Source organism: Thermobia domestica, chromosome 8, assembly GCF_964235325.1.
Source record: "Thermobia domestica chromosome 8, izTheDome1.hap1.1, whole genome shotgun sequence".
Lineage (NCBI taxonomy): Eukaryota > Metazoa > Arthropoda > Insecta > Zygentoma > Lepismatidae > Thermobia > Thermobia domestica.
The window spans coordinates 56,575,192-56,595,937 of record NC_137461.1 but is presented as its reverse complement, the minus strand read 5'-3'; the positions used below and the strand labels follow the sequence as shown (position 1 = coordinate 56,595,937).

The window sequence follows — 20,746 nt, the reverse complement described above, 5'->3', positions numbered from 1 at the left end:
TTCTTCTCCAAATCTTGCCATGTTGCAACTGTTCCACTTGAAGAACAAAGGATTGTTACTGCTCAGTGGTACACCACTGTTTGCCTAACAAAAGTGTTCCAGAAGCTTCGGGAACGGTGTCCAAGAACTGGATTGCGTGGGATCCTGCTTCATCATGACAACGCATCCGCACACACGGCCAATATCACAATTCAGTTTTTAGAATCTACGGAGGTCAAACCTACGACTCATCCACCGTATAGCCCTGACCTGACCCCGTGTGATTTTTTTCTGTTCCCCAGGATCAAAGATCGCATGCGTGGGAAGAGATTTTCCAGCCCTGAAGAAGCTGTAGTAGCTTACGAGAATGAACTTTCTACACTTGAAGAAAAAGACTGGCAACACTGCTTCCAAAAGTGATTTTTCGAGAATGCAAAAGTGTGTACAGTGTAATGGTGAATACTTTGAGAAAACGTAAATGTTAAATTGATTTTAAGTATGTAACTTATTTCACATCTCAAAACTTTCGTAGTGACCCTCGTAGTGCGCTATGGGAGTTCATTATGGGCATCGTTGCACAAAAACGTTAGGATTCCACTGCCGAACTGACTTAAGCTGTGAAAGAAGTTTTCACTCAAGTTACACCTGAAATGTTCCTCAAAATGTCTCTCAGAACCTGGCGGCTTTGTCATGAGAATGACGGTCGAGAGACTGATTCTTTGACTTAATGTTTCCTACCTCAGTAAAACTTATCGAAAGCATTGTTGTTCATGTCATTCAGTTCTTTCTGTGTAGTTATTTACGTAGGTTTAGTGGTTTATGTTACTTATTTTCACTTGGCGTGGGAGACCGGGGTTCGATTCCTGGCGGGAGCTCATGTGGTTCGGATTCCACGTTAATTAGTAGGTCCACGTCTCATATAGCCTCGCTGCTCAAAGGGACGTTAAACTCAAAATCAACTCAACTACTTATTTTCAGCAGTAAAGAACCTGTGTCCACCCTGTATATTTTGATAATGATTTGTTTCCAGTGCGGATATATAACTTATTTATATGTGAGGATGTTTATGTGTAGTTAGGTCTATCTAGTAAGAATAGCAGAACATAGGAAGTTCCTGTTTAACTATCTACTCCAACACACACAAGAAATTTGATAGTTGCAATACCATAATTACATACAACTGAAAACACGAGAAAGGGTCTTGCATATAGTCTTTAAAACCCTTAGAATGGAAAATACACGGAGAACGAACCTCTGAACAACCAAACCAGACTGCAACAAAACCAGACTGCAACAATATTTCCAATTCACACGGTAAGAAACCCTTTCTAGATCAATAAATATCACTTACACCTCTTTCCCTTTTTCTATAAATCTTTCACCGATCACCCTTAATAATCAAACTGCATCTCTTGTGCCCTTACCTCTCCTGAACATAATAATGCACATTAAACACAGTTGTTTCTTCTTTTAATCCAAATTTTCATATTGAATTGCGGCGGTACCTACTAACGCTATTAGTGCATCTTCCTAATCTCCCAATATGTTTTTTTTTTTTCAATCTTGGACGGGAAGAAGCATGAAGAACGAACTTCTGAAGAAAAGACAAAGTTGAGCATCATAATCGCCGTTGCTTGTTTCACGTGTGCAGGATCTTTCGGCCGAGTTCAAATTTACGTTCTACCTAAAAGCTATAGTATCTAATTATTTCAGCATCCCTTGAGGCAGAACTTCCAAAATATCACATTTACCCTGACGAGGTTATAGCAAACATCTTACACATGGTGCCTTCCAGTTTCCTAAGCTCAAGCAGCCAGAGGTGTTGGCAGATCAAATGCCAAAGTAATAGCCATTATTATTTGAATATATGAAAGAGTGATTCTTTATAGGGTTTACAAATTCAATCAGTTATAATTCTTGATTGGAACCACATACAGACTTGGTTTATATGTCATTATACAGACTGCAAAATACTTCGTTTAGTAGTTGCGGAGGTGACTACACGCGGCGCCACCGGTCATACATTGAAAATGCAGACTTTCGCTGGTGAGCTAAGTGCGTTTTGGTTTGAAGGACCGTGCGAGTCAGCAACGAGTAAACACCCAGCAGACCAACAGTGTACAAATGGCAGCAGACATTTGTTGAAAGACGTTGTTCTGTGCGACACACAAAGGCTTCAGGGCGCTCACCCGTGACTGACGATGTGGTGGAAGCAGTTAGGGAGAGTTTTGTCCACAGTTCTCGAAAATCTACACGATGTGCATTACAAGAAACTGGTATCCCTCAGACCACTGTTTGGCTCGTATTGCGTAGACGTTTGCCCATGAAGTCATACAGACTGTCCTTGGTTCAAGCACTGAGTGAAGCGGATAAACATACCCGACACGAATTCTGTTGGATCGCATTAGTGGTGATGAACATTCTTGAACAATGTGGTATTCAGTGATGAATTAACTTTTCAACTTTCCGAGCGAGTCAACACATACAATTGTCGTATTTGGGGAACGATAAATCCACATGCGTACGTGGAGCTGGTTCGTGTTTGAGGGCCAAAGTGAACGTGTTTTGCGGAGTTTCCAGAGCAAAGGTGAATGGACCATTCTTCTTTGCTGAGAGCACCATCACCGGCATCGCCTATCTTGATATGCTCCACAACTTCGTTGTTCCACAGTTAGATGAAGATGACCAAGATAGCCGCTTACGGTGGCAACAAGATGGCGCCCTGCCGCACTACCTGATAGACGTAAGAGAATTTCTTGATCAGCGTTTCCCAGATCAGTGGATAGGTCGTGGTGAATCAATTGCCTGGCCGCCACGGTCTACAGATTACACGCCACTTGACTTCTTTCTGTAGGGGTTTGTGAAAGATAAAATGTACACCCCTCCCTGAGCAACATACTGACTAATCAACGGCAAGGCCAAACTGCTTAACCTCGAAATTTCCAATTTTGAGAGTGCATAGAAATGACAGTGAAATGAAATCTTTCAGTTTAACTTTCCACGATTATACCCTTTAGGCTAAGGGAGAGGGATAATTAAGGCAAATGAATGATGATAGAAGGATTGGTGAATGAAAATATAGGAGGAAACGGGAGTACTGTGAGAAAACCCACTAAAACGATGTTTTTTGCCACAATCTTAATTGGTAGGGAGTCGAACCAGGAACCACATGCATCAGAGGTAAGCGAGTGCTCTATCCCTGAGCCACCGTGCCCCGCGTATAGACATGTGACATAAGGTGCCGATAAGGGAATTTTTTTGAAAATTCGATGAAAAGAGGGAGAAAGAAATGATACTAAAACATCTTGCAATATCTGAAGGTTAGAGACATAAAATTTGTTATTTGAACTTCTCATTGAAAATAATTAGACACGTGTTTCAGATTTGTTTGATATTTTATCTAGAAAGGAAAATAAAGTGCTGAGAACGAAAAAGATTTAGGAATTATAATTTTTGAAATAAGATCCCCATATCAAGAAATCTCTGAAGTTTAGTGACATGAAATTTGTCATACGAACTTTTCATTGAAAATAATTACTCACATGTTTAAGCGTTTGACCTAGAAGGGAAGTAAATGGTTGAGAAGGAAAAAGGACGAGAATTACAATTATTTTAACAGCTTATCCCATAAATAATGTCGTCTTTTCGATGACTACTATAATAACGCCATCTGACGACAGACTAGTGAAGTAGCACGTGGCTATAGTGCGTCCAGTAAGAGAACGTCTCTGAGAGCTCGCAGCGACATTGCCACTACTCGCGTGTCAAGGTTTCTTTCGGTGCAACTGTAGTGGCAATTTAATTAATGGTATAAGACAGAGTGATCGTGGTTGGTAACACTGGTATCAAAGTAGGAGCTGCAATGTCCCACCGCATGTGGTTAAAAACGCCAGAGACCATCTCTTGTTGGCTGTGCTATAGTGAAGTAGACGGCACGTTAAATGACGGCAAGCATCCAGAAGAAGAACGATTTGTTGCTTGTGTTTGATTATGGCAGCGTCGGAGGACCGGATCATATACGGCATATTATGTTGAATAAATTACACTAGGGATATCAGTCAGCGTAGCGACACGAAACATCAATTTCGTATATAGTTAGGATTGTTTGAATGTGCGGAAGTACCAGATTAGTCTGGGGATACTAGCCTCACCGATAAGCAACGAGAAGGGACATCTGTGCAGCTGAGCAAGAATCCCTGCGAACAGCAGTGAAGGCAAATTCAATGTATAGGGTCTACTGTTGTAGAACTGGACAAGGAACTCAATGTCATCTATTTCGACTGTTCATCGCCATCTGTAGGACCTTACATACGTGTGAAAACTCTGTAAATGAGTATACCATGCACTAACGCCTCAACAGAAGCAGCAGTTAGTGACATCTACAGTCCCTTTTTACCTGTCAAAGACATGAGCCATTTCTGGACAGAATTGTGACAGGGAATAAAAAGTTAGGCATCTACCTTAACATTACACGCAAACGTGAATGAGTACCTAAAGAGGGGATGGCCACAGGAATTGGGCCAAAACAGGACCTCCATCCCTGCCAAGTAATATTGAATGTTTGGTGGGATATCCATGGTATAATCTATTTTGAGTTATTGTCACGTAATAAGATCCAATCAATGCAGGTGACTACTGTCAGCAACTTGAACCCATGCGGACTGCATTGTTGAAGAAACGTCTTACTCCGGTTCTTGGCAAGGTGTGCTCTTCCACGCTCACTCACGGCATGGAAGACCTGTGATAAGATCGAGAAATGTGTTTGGTAGAAAATCTCCATGCGGCGTGTTTACCACATCTTGCATCAAAAGACAACTATCTTTTTAGCAGCCTACAAAACCACCTTTCCGGTGAACATTGCTAGATAAGGATGGCATGCGACGAACTTTGACCCAGTTCTTTGCCTCCAGGACTGGTGATTTTTCGGCGGTGGATTCAACAACCGGTTGACAGGTGGCAGAGTGTTGTGGAGTCGGATGTAGACTACTTTCATAACTAACAGTAGTGTTATCGTTGTTTTCCTCACGGTGCAAATATATGACATTGCTTATGGGATGACCCAGTAATAATAAAGAATTCCGAAATGTGGACATCTGAGTATAAGAAATTAAAAGCCTCCACCCCTTTCTCTTCTCCCTTCCCAGTCCCCACTCCCATCATTCAAAATAACTAAATAGGTGTTTCATTTTTTCATATTTGTCGTAGAAGAGAAACAAAGAAGGGAGAAGAAAAAGGAGTGAGGCTTTTTAACTTCTTATACTCAGATGTCCACATTTCGGAATTCCTTAAGGTTAATGATATGAAATTTCAATAATTATAACTCCTCACAGAATTGAGGTAGAAACCTCATTCTGATCAAACTATAATGAATGGCAAAAGTATCTTTAGTTAGTACAAATGTTATATAGTGTCGCCATCTTTAAACATGGTGTCATTATACTTGCTTTGTGACGGATAACTTAAACTATTAGAAATAAGATAAAAACCCTAGAAGTAAACGTTATTGAGTAGAATCTCACTTTTCTAACTAAATTATAATACTATTATTTCCCTGACTTTGAAACTGAGGGACTAGTTCATTTTATGTACAGTATGCGGCAAAACAAACAGTACTGAAATTCACGCGCGGGTGGCGCTCAGATGTAATGTGGTATGAGCTGTGAGTGCCACATGTGTGCTCTGTTGTGTGTGGACTAGCGTAGTGTGCTGTTGGTGCGAAGATAATGTTGCTCATCACAGAGGAGAAGGTACTTACTGTCGAGCAATATTTCCGTTCATACGGTGTATGGCAGCGTCTCACTGCAGGAGATTAGCGTGGACGTCTACTGTATTGATCTGGAGTGTTAGCTATGGCATATGAAAATGAAGATTTCATCAGTAACATATGGTTCAGTGGTGAAGAGCCATGTGTATTTTGATAGCCACATCAATCGACAATTGATTATTGACCCTGTCTTGCATGATTTGTGTGGCTTTTACCGCACGAAAAGTCTGTCGTTAAAACAATGAATCCAGCAAGACGAATCTATTGCCCACACTGCAAGTGAGTCACTTACCCTTCTGCTCACAAGAGTTTGGGCATCGCTTGATTTCCTGTGAAACGGATTTTCCATATCCTTCCCACTCCCCTCACCTCATGACTCCAAATGCCTACATACGGGGCATGCTGAAGGAAGCAATTTTCCTAACAAGTAACTTCCTACCACTATACCGGAGTTAAGAGAAAAGATTCGGCCATTTGCTTTGTCATTCCACCAAACCGTGTTCACTAACATGTTCATCGATCTACAGGACCGCTATGAAGAATATGTGCGACATAATATTCAACATTTTGAACACATGATGTACAAGAATGCTTCCTTGTAAATTTACAATATGTGTTGAGTAACATTTAGTTGACATCCATTTGCCAACCTTTCTTATGTTTCATTATGTTGTACAATAAATAAATAAATGTCAACGATGTGATTTCAGTACCGTTTGTTTTGCCGCAAACAGTAGAACAAGATGTTAAAGTTTGTGACGTTTGGTTACAATGAAGCCCACTTTGCATTTTTTTTTTTTTTAAGAATAAATTTTACAATTGATTTATGATTACGATCTAATGGAACAGAATGAAGGGTGCGAACTTGTTTATCTTTGTCAAAGAAAGCTATTAGTTCAATAGAATAATTCGTAACGTGCACTAAAAAAAAAAAAAAAAAAAAAAAAAAAAAAAAAAAGAAATTGATTGCAGTGAAAATAATATTGTAAAGGTATTGAACATAAATATCACCGTCCTATAAAAACGTCTGACAATCATAAAAAAAAAAAAAAACACGATATGGGCGCCGAGTAACCAAGCATGGACATTGTGAGTAGCAATGGTTTGTACGACAATGTTTGCTCTGCATGAAGTTATAAAAAATAAAATTTCGAACAACAGTTACAAATATACTGAGAGAAGTTTATTTACTGTGGTAAATTTCTTAAGAATATAGTAATCAACAACCGATATTAAAACTTCACATTGTTTGTTAGAATATTTGGCGCTGCAATATCACAGATATTTGCGCTATGCTTACTTTCAAAAGTTATCATAGTATGAATACACAGGGATAAAGATGGAATAAGGACTACAATCAAATTAGCAATACAAACGGATCAGTCATTAGAAGAATCATTGTCACGAGGTGGATCCGGTTATAGAGAACGTTCCTGGTTTTCACGTAATACGCATGCACAAGCATCAATATATTAAAACCTTTGTATGACACATACACTTGGACACTCCTGTGTTCTAAACGTTTTGGTCTCTATGCAAGAACAGCTAACCATTTCCAATGTTTCTTCTTAAGTAATACTTTCTGTTTTCCATTTTATTTGGGCCAGTCACCACTTGTATATTAACACTAAAGATGCATTTCTTGTTTCTAAATGTTTCACTGCTTTTCCTGCGAGGATTTCTTTTGGGAATATAGCTATCTTACAACTATAGGAAAACTAGCCATTTGATGAAATTGAACTTGAACTGTGCTCAAACAATCAGGAATGGGGAATTAATCAGGTATATCAGGCGACGAGCAAAAACTGATGACACTTTCCTCACAAGTTGGCAAATTGTTGGGTGGCTCATGAAATAGTATCTGTAAAACAAGCAGAAATACGTTACAAAAAAAATCAGGAATATTGTTTTTGGATTTATTATTTTATTTTTATTTATTTATTTATTTATTTATTTATTTTTATTTTTTTGCTAACTTCAAAATTTATTTAAATGGTAAAACTGATAATTATTCGATGCAACTTTCCCGTGTGAAACAACGCTACCTATAATTATGGCAAGTCACATTTGTGTTTTCTTTTGATTGTAGGAATGAGTAGATGGAAACTGGTAAAAGTTTAGCTAATTTTTAATAAAATCCCTTTTGGAGCAGCCTCACTGCCGTTAAGTTTAACAACTCTAATTTACAGTTTGTTTTGTTTATTATCTGTAAAATAAATTAAATTAATCAGAAAATGAAAATTATAACTAAGTTTCTTAGATTATGTTATTTTGCATCAAATGCTGTAGCTAAGACTCACCTACATAATTTTATCAATTATCAATTATGAAGATGCAATGGAAGAGTAGGAAGAAATACCTACGTGTATATTCTTTTCTTTAACAACTTGTGTAGTTCTTTATCTTGTTGAAAATCATGGAACCATGAATAAATTGATTTACACTGATGTTATTTTTGTTCTGAGCTATTTTCTAAAAGTATGATATAAATTAATTACGAAAGTGACTTTCATATTAACAAAGAGTATTGCGAATTATGCGGTTGATTCATCAGAGATAAATTTTGATATCTAGCACTGAATCGTGGTTTCCAGCTGCAAAAACTTTCAAGAAAATAAAACAGCAATTATGGAAAAGATTAAAATGTTGATTATTAGGAAAGATAAGACAAAGATAACAACATAAACTTTTTTGTATAATTTGCCATTAAAATATAATCACATAATCACTGGTACCCACTGTGTATGTGACAAATAAAATTTTGCTGTGAAATGTTCAACAGCATTAAATAATCGAAATTGCATCGTGTATTTGGTGATGTAACATTTTATTGGGGACTACAAAGTTTTATATTTTCTATTATAGGAAGTGTAACCCAGTATATAATAGTATGGTCTGAAAATAATGAAAGAGAAACTGATTTTACTACTGGTAATATTGAGCAATAAAATATTAAACTAGTTTTTGAAGAAAACATAGTGAAAATGGCAAACTACAATTTTTTTTTTTTAAATTAATATGTTATGTGCTTCAAAGAAAATAGCACCTACCTGATAGTTCCCATTCACATAGAATCTTAAAACCGTGAGTACTTTCAGAATTGCTGGTAGTGAGCGTTCCCGCAAAATAATATTTTCTAAATCGTCACCCAGTAATGGAAAAATTTGTCTCAGAAATGTTACTTTCGAAAACCTGGAACGAGAAAAGAATACAGTTTAACACGAAAACCTGGAACGAGAAAAGAATACAGTTTAAAACGAAAACCTGAAACGAGAAATGAATACAGTTTGAAACTAAAACCAAAATCGACACACTTTGTGTAATAAACCTATGATGAACAGAAATAAAACCTAACCTAAACATTTCCAGTTAATACTTGAAAATCAAATGAGCGTGTTAGCGGACTTTAAAGGTGGAAAGACAGGCCATGACCAGTAGCAGGAAAGTAAGTGTGGTGTTAGTAGCTAGGTTAGGTTACTGTAGTTTTATTTCATACTTCAAACTGAAATTCTATTTCTGCGTAGAAGTAATGCTACAGAAATGACCAGGGCGAATATATGAACAATGGAAGCGAGACCGGTTTTTGAGTACATGAACCTTTGTACAATACACATGTGCAGGAGAGATGTTACGGAAATAACCAGGCGCGGAGATATGGACAACCAAATAGGCCTTTATGTCCGCCCCTCATAATTTTCGTAACATTACTCCTACACAGGTGTATTCTGTGAAGGTCCCTGTACCTCTGCTGAAAATTTCATGAAAAACGAGGAATATTACAATGGTAAATGACACTCAAGACGAGCAGCGTATATGTGACATACAAGAGTATGGAGCAAACCAAAGCTTCAAAAACTACCAACCGTCACTGACGCGCCTGCTCTCTTCGGAGTAGCCCCGTGCTACAGAGCGGGACCATTAGTTTCGCCCTGCCCTGACTCGTTTAAATAGCATTCGTGCTTTTTAAAGGCTATCTAGCACAAATTGATTTTTGATTTTTGAACTGTCATTCTTACGGCATGTCTGCACAAATACGTCATATAATGTTTAAGTCCCTCTAAAGTTAATCTACACATATGAATGCAATTCCCTCCATAAGAAACAATTTACAAGATCCATTTCATGACCAAATTGTGAAAGTTTTACATTGTGTACAATTAATGCCTACCTAACCTAATCTTGTGTCTACTTCGGTAGCAAATCGTAAACATTTTACCTTTTATGTAATTAGTGTTTGCTTCCCTTCTGTAACACAATTGCATTATACTTTTTGGCTAAAGACAACAAAACACTATATTCTTAATCTAATGATACGAACGTGTCGATATATTGAGATACAAGTTGAGCACGTAAATAATTTCCTTCTGCCAATTTAATTGTACACAAACACAAACCAGTATCAAGTATAAGATTTGTTTATACAAGCAATGAATCTTGGTAATAGGCTATATAGGCCTATAAGGTTCTACTTCCCTTTCTCTTCATGTTCCTTGGTTCCTGAGTTGCATGATTTTCTGTCTTAACCTTATGCAGCACCCATGCATATGGTTCTTATGTTATTGTATCTTGCACTAGATGTATTACAAGGATCTACTGTGAAAATTAATAAATTAAGTTATCCTAACCTATTTTGTTATTGTAGTTAATTTTTAAAATAATATGTAGGTATTGTGTTAAGAAGTTTGCTGTAAACTTGAAACTATAAATTATATTTAGAATATTTTTTACACATGGCTAAATGAAAATTATGATTAGAGCAATTTAAACATGGAATACAACGCCATGAAGTGAATGTCTCTTGGTTCAAAAAATAAGACGAAATAGTTAAAACGAAAGGTCCGAAGAGAGAAGTGCCCAATGAGAATAGGATCTACGATCCATAGAGAATACAACTGTAAAAACTCCCAGAAAAGTAAAGGAAAATGAGTGGAACTACTCATACTTTGTGTGTACAATGAATATTTTTTATTTTTGTCACTATGTTACTGTTATTAAAATTAGCATAAAAGTTAAAATCAAGATGCATAGTTGACTTACCTGTATCTCTCAAAGAATTGATTATCGTTATACAGCTCCAGTGGATTTTCCATGTGCCTCGTATGTCTTGACGCATCACTAGTCATCGCAAAGTAATATATTTTTTAAATATTTGTTCTTCCACATACATTACACATTCAACAAAATCATTTACTTCCATGCCAGAATACGAATACTATACTATTAAAGAACTCAAGGAAGGCTTAAGGTTGGTCGATAGCTACCTTGAGTCAAGGAGAGATTTTCATTAAGGCTTCCTTGAACTCAAGGGTTCCTTGACATCAAGGAAGAGTTATAAATACCGATTTCAGTCAAGGGAGGCTTCTCAAGGAATCCTTGAGTTAAGGTAGCCTTAAGGAGTGTTTTTAAATATAGGCCTTAGGCCTATATTTAAAAACACTCCTTAAGGCTACCTTAACTCAAGGATTCCTTGAGAAGCCTCCCTTGACTGAAATCGGTATTTATAATCCATCCTTGATATCAAGGAACCCTTGAGTTCAAGGAAGCCTTAAGGAAAATCTCTCCTTGACTCAAGGTAGCTATCAACCAACCTTAAGCCTTCCTTGAGTTCTTTAACAGCATAGACATTCGTTTACTGGCATGGAAGTAAATGATTTTGTTGAATGTGTCATTATGTGGAAGAACAAATATTTTAAAAAATATATTACTTTGCGATGACTATTGATGCGTCAAGACATACGAGGCACATGGAACATCCACTGGAGCTGTATAACGATAATCAATTCTTTGATAGATACAGGTAAGTCAACTATGCATCTTGATTTTAACTTTTATGCTAATTTTAATAACAGTAACATTGTGGCAAAAATAACAAATATTAATAGTACATACAGTATGAGTAGTTCCACTCATTTTCCTTTACTTTTCTGGTAGTTTTTACAGTTGTATTCTCTATGGATCGTAGATCCTATTCTCGTTGGACACTTTTCACTTCGGACCTTTCGTTTTAACTATTTTGTCACATTTTTTTGAACCAGGAGACATTCACTTCATGGCGTTCTATTCCATGTTTAAATTGCTCTAATCATAATTTTCATTTAGCCATGTGTAAAAAAAAAATCCAAATATAATTTATAGTTTCAAGTTTACAGCAAACTTCTTAACACAATACCTACATATTATTTTAAAAATTAACTGCAATAACAAAATAGGTTAGGATGGTTTAGGTTAGAATAACTTAATTTATTAATTTTCACAGTAGATCCTTGTAATACATCTAGTGCAAGATACAATAACATAAGAACCATGCGCATGGGTGCTGCACAAGATTAAGACAGAAAATCATGCAATTCACCAAGGAACATGAAGAGAAAGGGAAGTAGAGCCTTATATATAGTCTATTACCAAAATTCATTACTTGTGTAAACAAATCTTATACTTGATAATGGTTTGTGTTTGTGTAAAATTATATTGGCAGAAGAAAATTATTTACGTGCTCAACTTGTATCTCAGTATATCGGCACGTTCGTATCATTAGATTAAGAATGTAGTGTTTTGTTCTCTTTAGGCAAAAAGTATAATGCAATTTTGTTACAGAAGGGAAACAGACACTAATTACATAAAATGTAAAATATTTACTATTTGCTACCGAAGTAGACACAAGATTAGGTTAGGTAGGCATTAATTGTACACAATGTAAAATTTTCACAATTTGGTATTATTTCAGATTAAGTATACATGTTTGAATTCATTAATTATGACTTCTTTGGGTCAGGAAATGGATCTTGTAAATTGTTTCTTATGGAGGGAATTGCATTCATATGTGTAGATTAACTTTAGAGGGACTTAAACATTATATGGCATACCTTGTGCAGACATGCCGTAAGAACGACAGTTCAAAAATCAAAAATCAATTTGTGCTAGATAGCCTTTACAAAGCACGAATGCTATCTAAATGAGTCAGGGCAGGGCGAAAGTAATGGCCTCGCTCTGTGGCACGGGGCTACGTCCGAATGGAGCAGGCGCGTCAGTGACGGTTGGTAGTTTTTGAAGCTTTGGTTTGCTCCATACCCTTGTACGTCACATATACGCTGCTCGTCTTAAGTGTCATTTACCATTGTAATATTCCTCGTTTTTCATGAAATTTTCAGCAGAGATACAGGGACCTTCACAGAATACACCTGTGTAGGAGTAATGTTACGGAAATTATGAGGGGCGGAAATTATATATAAAGGCCTATTCGGTTTTCCATATCCCCGCGCCTGGTTATTTCCGTAACATCTCTCCTGCACATGTGTATTGTACAAAGGTTCATGTACTCAAAAACCGGTCTCGCTTCCATTGTTCATATATTCGCCCTGGCCATTTCTGTAGTATGACTTCTACGCAGAAGTAGAATTTCATTTTGAAGTTTGAAATAAAACTACAGTAACCTAACCTAACTACTAACACCACACGTACTTTCCTGCTCCAAACTGGTCATGGCCTGTCTTCCACCTTTAAAGTCCGCGAACACGCTCATTTGATTTTCAAGTATTAACTGGAAATGTTTAGGTTAGGTTTTATTTCTGTTGATCATAGGTTTATTACACAAAGTGTGTCGATTTTAGTTTTAGTTTCAAACTGTATTTATTTCTCGTTTCAGGTTTTCGTTTTAAGCTGTATTCTTTTCTCGTTCCAGGTTTTCGAAAGTAATATTTCTGAGATAAATTTTTCCATTACTGGAAGACGATTTAGAAAATATTATTTTGCCGGTACGTTCACTACCAGCAATTCTGAAAGTACTCAAGGTTTTAAGATTCTATGTGAATGGGAACTATCAGGTAGGCGCTATTTTCTTTGAAGCACATAACATGAGAATTAAAAAAATGTAGTCTGCCATTTTCACTATGTTTTCTTCAAGAACTAGTTTAATATTTTATTGCTCAATATTACCAGTAGTAAAATCATGTTTCTCTTTCATTATTTTCAGACCATACTATTATATACTGGGTTACACTTCGTATAATAGAAAATATAGAACTTTGTAGTCCCCAATAAAATGTTACATCACCAAACACACGATACAATTTCGATTATTTAATGGTGTTGAACATTTCACAGCAAAATTTTATTTGTCACATAAACAGTAGGTACCAGCGATTATGTGATTCTATTTTAATGGCGAATTATACAAAAAAGGTTTATGTTCTTATCTTTGTCTTATCTTTCCTAATAATCAACATTTCATTCTTTTCCATAATTTTCTTGAAAGTTTTGCAGCTGAAAACCACGATTCAGTGGTAGATATCAAAGATTATCTCTGATGAATCAATCGCATAATTCGCAATACTCTTTGTTAATATGAAAGTCACTTTCGTAATTAATTTATATCATACTTTTAGAAAATAGTTAGAACAAAAATAACAACAAAATAAATCAATTTATTCATGGTTCCATGATTTTCAACAAGATAAAGAACTATACAAGTTGTTAAAGAAAAGAATATACACGTAGGTATAGATGGTGATCAGAAAAATGGAAACACCTGTAGTTGGCAACACGTCAGATGTATGGGTTGGCAGTGGTGTCATGGCGCCCGCAGCGCCGAACCGCTGGTGGTGGTGTGTTAGGTAGGTCTCCATACTACGTCAGGCGCAGTGAAACAGCAGTGTCCAGTAGCAGACGGAGGTAGTGTAAAATGGGAGACCTCTCAGATTTTCAAAGGGGGCAAATTGTTGGTGCGCGGTTATGTGGAGTGAGTGTGACGGCAGTGGCTATTGTGTTAGGTGTGTCGCGTGGGACAGTGTCGAAGGTGATGACAGCGTACACAACACACGGGAAAACCACATCGGGGAAGCGGAACAGTGGGCGGAAGAAAATCATGAGTGACAGGTCACGCCGGGTATTAAAGCGCATTGTCACGCAGAACCGTCGTGCCACTGTGGAGCAAGTGACGGAGGAACTCAATCAGCACTTCCCCCACCCTGTTTCGTCAATCACAGTGCGCCGCGAATTACATGACATGAACTTACGGGGTCGTGTTGTACGGGCTAAACCGCTCATCAGGAACCATAACGCTTTCGCACGCCGCAAATGGTGCCGCGACCATGCAACTTGGACCCCTTGAGGACTGGAAACGTGTGATATGGTCGGATGAGTCATCCTTCACCCTATTCCCAACCACGGGCCGTGTTTAAGTGTGGAGAACGCCCAAAGAAGCTTATGATCTGCAGTGTCTCCGCCCAACTGTGAAACATGGCGGCGGCTCGGTGATGCTGTGGGCCGCAATATCATGGTTTTCATTGGATCATGTGGTCACACTTAGCGGACGAATCACTGTCAACGATTATGTCGCAATTTTAGGAGACCACTTGCATCCTATGGTCCGGATGTTGTTCCCGGACAATGAAGCCATCTTCCAGGATGATAATGCACCCAGTCACACAGCTGAGGTTGTTGCAGCGTGGTTTGAGGAACATCGGGTTGAAGTTCAACACCTCCCCTGGCCCGCCCAATCCCCAGATCTCAACATAATTGAACATATGTGGTCCGTCTTGGAAACACGACTCCGGCGACGATTTCCACCTCCATCCTCTCTCACAGAACTAGCGGATGCCCTGCACGAGGAATGGTGTAAAATTCCATTTGCTACCATTCACGACCTCTATGCCTCCATCTCACGTCGCATCAAGACTGTTCTGAAGGCCAAAGGTGGCCCGACACCATATTAATCTGGTAAGTTGCAATTTTGTTCAGGTGTTTTCATTTTTCTGATCACCATCTGTATTTCTTCCTATCAACAATCCGCGAAATGATGTCAAGATTATACCTTCGGGTTCTTGTTCGGATTTTAGCAAACTCTCTTTCTAGAATAATAAAACTAGTTTACTCTCCCATTGCATCTTCATAATTGATAATTGATAAAATTATGTAGGTGAGTCTTAGCTACAGCATTTGGTGTAAAATAATATAAGAAAGTTAATTATTATTTTCATTTTCTGATTAATTTAATTTAAGACAGATAATAAACAAAACAACTGTAAATTAGGGTTGTTAAACTTAACGGCAGTGAGGCTGCTCCAAAAGGGATTTTATTGAAAATTAGCTGAACTTTTACCATTTTTCATCTCATTCCTACAATCAAAAGTAAACACAAATGTGACTTTCCATAATTATAGGTAGCGTTGTTTCACACGGGAAAGGTGCATCTGAAAAATTTTCAGTTTTACCTTCTGAATAAATTTTGAAGTCGATAAATTAGCAAAAAAGATTCCAATAAGAATATTCCTGATTTTTTTTTTTTAATGTAACGTATTTCTATGCTTGTTTTACAGATACATATTGAAGATAACCAATTTCATGAGCCACTCAACAATTTGCCAGATTGTGAGGAAAGTATCATCAGTTTTTGCTCGTCGCCTGATATACGTGATTAATTCCCCATTTCTGATTGTTTGAGGACAGTTCAAGTTCAATTTCATCAAATGGCTAGTTTTCCTATAGTTATAGGATATATTGACTGTAGATATATTTCAAAACGAAATCCTCGCAGGAAAAGCACTGAAACATTTAGAATCAAGAAATGCATCTTTAGTGTTAACGTACAAGTGGTGAGTGGCCCAAATAAAATGGACAACAGAAAATATTACTTAAGAAGAAATATTGGAAACGGTTAGCTGTTCTTACACAGAGACCAAAACGTTTAGAACAGAGGAGTGTCCATGTGTATGTGTCATACAAAGGCTTCAACATATTGATGTTTGTGCGTGAGTATTATGTAAAAACCAGGAACGTTCTCTGTCACCGGATCCACCTCGTGACAATGATTCTTCTAATGACTGATCAGTTTGTATTACTAATTTGATTGTAGCCTTATTCCATCTTTATCCCTGTGTATTCATACTATGATAACTATTTTGAAAGTAAGCATAGAGCAAATATCTGTGATATTGCAGCGCCAAATATTCTAACAAACAATGTGAAGTTTTAATATCGGTTGTTGATTACTATATTCTTAAGAAATTTACCACAGTAAATAAACTTCTCTCAGTATATTTATAACTATTTGTTGTTCGAAAGTTTATTTTTTATAACTTCATGCAGAGCAAACATTGTCGTACAAACCATTGCTACTCACAATGTCCATGCTTGGTTACTCGGCGCCTATATTGTTTTTTTTAATGATTGTCAGACGTTTTCATAGGACGGTAATATATATGTTCAATACCTTTTCAATATTGCTTTCACTGCAATCAATTGTAAAATCTATTCTTTAAAAATTGCAAAGTAGGCTTCATTGTAACCAAACGTCACAAACTTTAACATTTTGTTCTACTGTATACGGCCAAAAAAACAGAACTGAAATGACATCGTTGACATTTATTTATTTATTGTACAACATAATGAAACATAAGAAAGGTTGGCAAATGGATGTCAACTAAATGTTACTCAACACATAAATTTACAAGGAAGCATTTTTGTACATCGTGTGTTCAAAATGTTGAACATTATGTCGCACATATGTTTTATAGCGGTCCTGTAGATCGAAGAACATGTTGGTGAACACGGTTTGGTGTAATGACAAAGCAAATGACCGAATCTTTTCTCTTAACTCCGGTATGGTGGTAAGAAGTTATCTGTTAGGAAAATTGAATCCTTCAGTATACCCCGTATGTACGCATCTCGAGTCATGATGAGGTGAGGGGAGTGGGAAGGATATGAAAAATCCGTTCCACAGGAAATCAAACGATGTCCAAACACTTTTGAGCAGAAGGGTAAGTGACTCACTTGCAGTGTGGGCAATAGCTTCGTCTTGTTGCATCAATTGTTGTTAAAGACAGATTTTTCGTGTGGTAAAAGCCGCACAAATCATGCAAGACAGGGTCAATAATCAACTGTCGATTGATGTGGCAATCAAAGTACATGGCTCTTCATCACTGAACCATATGTTACTTATGAAATCTTCATCTTCATATGCCATAGGTAACACTCCAGAGCAATACAGTAGACGTCCACGCTAATATCTTACAGTAAAACGCTGCCTCACACCTTATGAGCGGAAATATTGCTCGAAACTAAGTACCTTCTCCTTTGTTGTGAGCAACATTATCTTCGCACCAATTGCAAACTACGCTAGTCCACACACAACAGAGCACACATGTGGCACACACAGCTCATACCACATTGCATCTGAGCGCCACCCGTACGCGAATTTCAATACTGTTTATTTTGCCGCATACTATACATAAAATGAACTAGTTCCCTGAGTTTCAAAGTCAGGGAAATACTATTATTATAATTTAGTTAGAAAAGTGAGATTCTACTCAATAACGTTTACTTCTAGGTGTTTTTACCTTATTTCTAATAGTTTAAGTTATCCGTCACAAAGCAAATATAATGACACCATGTTTAAAGATGGCGACACTATATAAAATTTGTACTAACCAAAGATACTTTTGCCATTCATTATAGTTTGATCAGAATGAGGTTTCTATCTCAATTCTGTGAGGAGTTATAATTGTTTAAATTTCATATCATTAACCTTAAAGAATTCCGAAATGTGGACATCTGAGTATAAGAAATTAAAAAGCCCCACTCCTTTTTCTTCTCCCTTCTTTTCTTCTCTTCTACGACAAATATGAAAAAAAATTATCACCTATTTAGTTATTTTGAATGATGGGTCCATACACTCAATTTCATGTCTATACCATTAAAGGAATCCGAGATATGTTTCAAAACTCTCTTTTTTTCCTCCCAGGATAAATACGAAAAAAACGCTGAAACATGTAATAAAGTATTTTAAATAAAAAGTCCAAATACCAAACTTTATGCCTTTAACGTTAAGGGACTCCGAGACATGGCCATCTTATCATAATATGGAACTTTTATGATAGGAATTGTAATCCCACAGGTTTTGTTTCTTGTTCACTTCATTTTCTTCCTTTCTAGGTGAAATATTAAAAGAAAAATGCTAAAGCACATGACTTATTATTTTAAGTGAGAAGTGCAAATACTAAATTTTATGTCCCTAACCTTAATAGATTCGAGTTATGGATTCCTTATAATAATTATAATCCCCATTCCTTTTTATTCCCAACCTCTTTTCTATTTTTCTAAATCAAATATGGAAAAAAGAAAACACTGAAATGCGTATCTAGTTATTTAAAGTGAGAAGTCCAAATACAAAATTTCAGGCCTCTAATCTTAAGAGATTCTGAGATATGGGCTTGGGCATATTATTACTGCGTCATCCCATAAGCAATGTCATATATTTGCACCGTGTGGAAAACAACGATAACACTACCGTTAGTTAGGAAAATAGTCTCCATCGGACTCCACAACACTCTGCCACCTGTCAACCGGTTGTTGAATCCACCGCTGAAAGAAATCAACAGTCCTGTAGGCAAATAACTGGGTCACAGTTCGTCGCATGCCATCCTTATCTAGCAATGTTCACCTGAAAGGTGGTTTTACAGGCTGCTAAAAAGATAGTTGTCTGTTGGTGCAAGATGTGGTGAAAACGCCGCATGGGGATTTTCTTCCAAACACATTTTTCGATCTTATCACAGTCTTCCTTGCCGTGAGTGGGCGCGGAAGAGCACACCTTGCCAAGAACCGGAGTAAGACGTTTCTTCAACAATGCAGTCCGTATGGGTTCAAGTTACTGACACTAGTCACCTGCATTGATTGGATCTTATTACGTGGCAATAACTCAAAATGGATTATACCATGGATATCCCACCAAAAATTCAATACTTCACAGGGATGGAGGTCCTGTTTTGGCCCAGTTCCTGTGGCCATCCCCTCTTTAGGTACTCACTGACGTTTACGTGTAATGTTAAGGTGAGGCCTAACTTTTTATTCCCTGTCACAATTCTGTCCAGAAATGGCTCATGTCTTTGACAGATGAAAAGGAACTGTAAATGTCACTAACTGCTGCTTCTGTTGAGGCGTTAGTGCATGGGATACTCATTTACCGAGTTTTCACACGTACTTAAGGTCCTGCAGATGGCGATGAACGGTCGAAATAGGTAACATGGAGTTCCCTCCCAGTTGTACAACAGTATACATTGAATTTGCCTTCACTGCTGTTCGCAAGGATTCTTGCTCAGCTGCACAGATGTCCCTTCTCGTTGCTCATCGGTGAGGCTAGTATCCCAAGACTTCCGCATATCCAAACAATGCTAACTATATACGAAATTGATGTTTCGTGTCGCTACGCTGACTGATATCCCTCGTGTAATTCATCCAACATAATATGCCGCATGTGATCCGGTCCTCCGACGCTGCCATAATCAAACACAAGCAACAAATCGTTCTTCTTCTGGATGCTTGCCGTCGGTGGGGTGCTGACTGCCACAGCCAATTATTGGTGCTGATTGCCACGACTGGCGCTAATTGCCAATATCAAGGTGCTGACTGCCACGATGGCGTGCTGACTACCACGAGCCTGAGAGAAAGTTGCTAGACGTAACATTACCAGACGCCAAGAAGCATGAAAGAAACTAGATGATCCTTAGGATCGTGTTGTTCAGACCAACACCTAACAAAGGTAAACAGGTCTCTGTATGTACACTCATGTCCAAAATTATTGTCACATGATTATAAATATGTTGTTCTAGTAATATAATTTGATAACGAATTCGCCCGGTATTTCTTATAATGTTAGTATGTGTATAATCGGCAAAGACAAGTATGTGGTAAATTTCATGTCAAAAGAGCAGTAAATAAGAAATAAAACGAATTTCTTGTCCATTTAGTTACATTTTATTTTACTCTATGATTTTCGTATTTATAATTCTTTTCCTATGAAATTTATTACAAATATAAATTTCCTGATTATACACATAATATAAGTATTAAAAGTACTCTGCAAAATTATCAAATTATATTCTTACAAGAAGACAGTTATCGATATGCGACAATAATTTTGGACATGAGTGTAAGTACTTTCAGTATTGTCAGGGAGCGGTGCGTACAAAATTGGTACGATTTATGTATTCTCACTTGAACTCCCTATGTCAG

General features: G+C 37.3%; 1 protein-coding gene and 1 long non-coding RNA gene across 2 annotated transcripts; one reads left to right on the top strand and one right to left on the bottom strand.

The window, feature by feature from the left end:
• Nucleotides 1-6,791: 6,791 nt before the first annotated feature.
• LOC145692910 (uncharacterized) lies at nt 6,792-11,159 on the bottom strand. Its single transcript, XM_081768465.1, has 3 exons — nt 10,781-11,159; nt 8,794-8,935; nt 6,792-7,604 (listed from the first exon to the last, which is right to left on the bottom strand). The coding sequence occupies exons 1-3, from the start codon at nt 10,864-10,866 to the stop codon at nt 7,518-7,520; spliced, it is 315 nt and encodes a 104-aa protein (XP_081624591.1). The 5' UTR covers nt 10,867-11,159; the 3' UTR covers nt 6,792-7,517.
• Nucleotides 11,160-11,174: 15 nt separating this feature from the next.
• On the top strand, nt 11,175-18,570 carry LOC145692911 (uncharacterized). Its single transcript, XR_014132664.1, has 3 exons — nt 11,175-11,540; nt 12,000-13,563; nt 16,057-18,570. It is a non-coding gene; the product is annotated as an uncharacterized LOC145692911 (long non-coding RNA).
• The last annotated feature ends 2,176 nt before the right edge of the window (nt 18,571-20,746 follow it).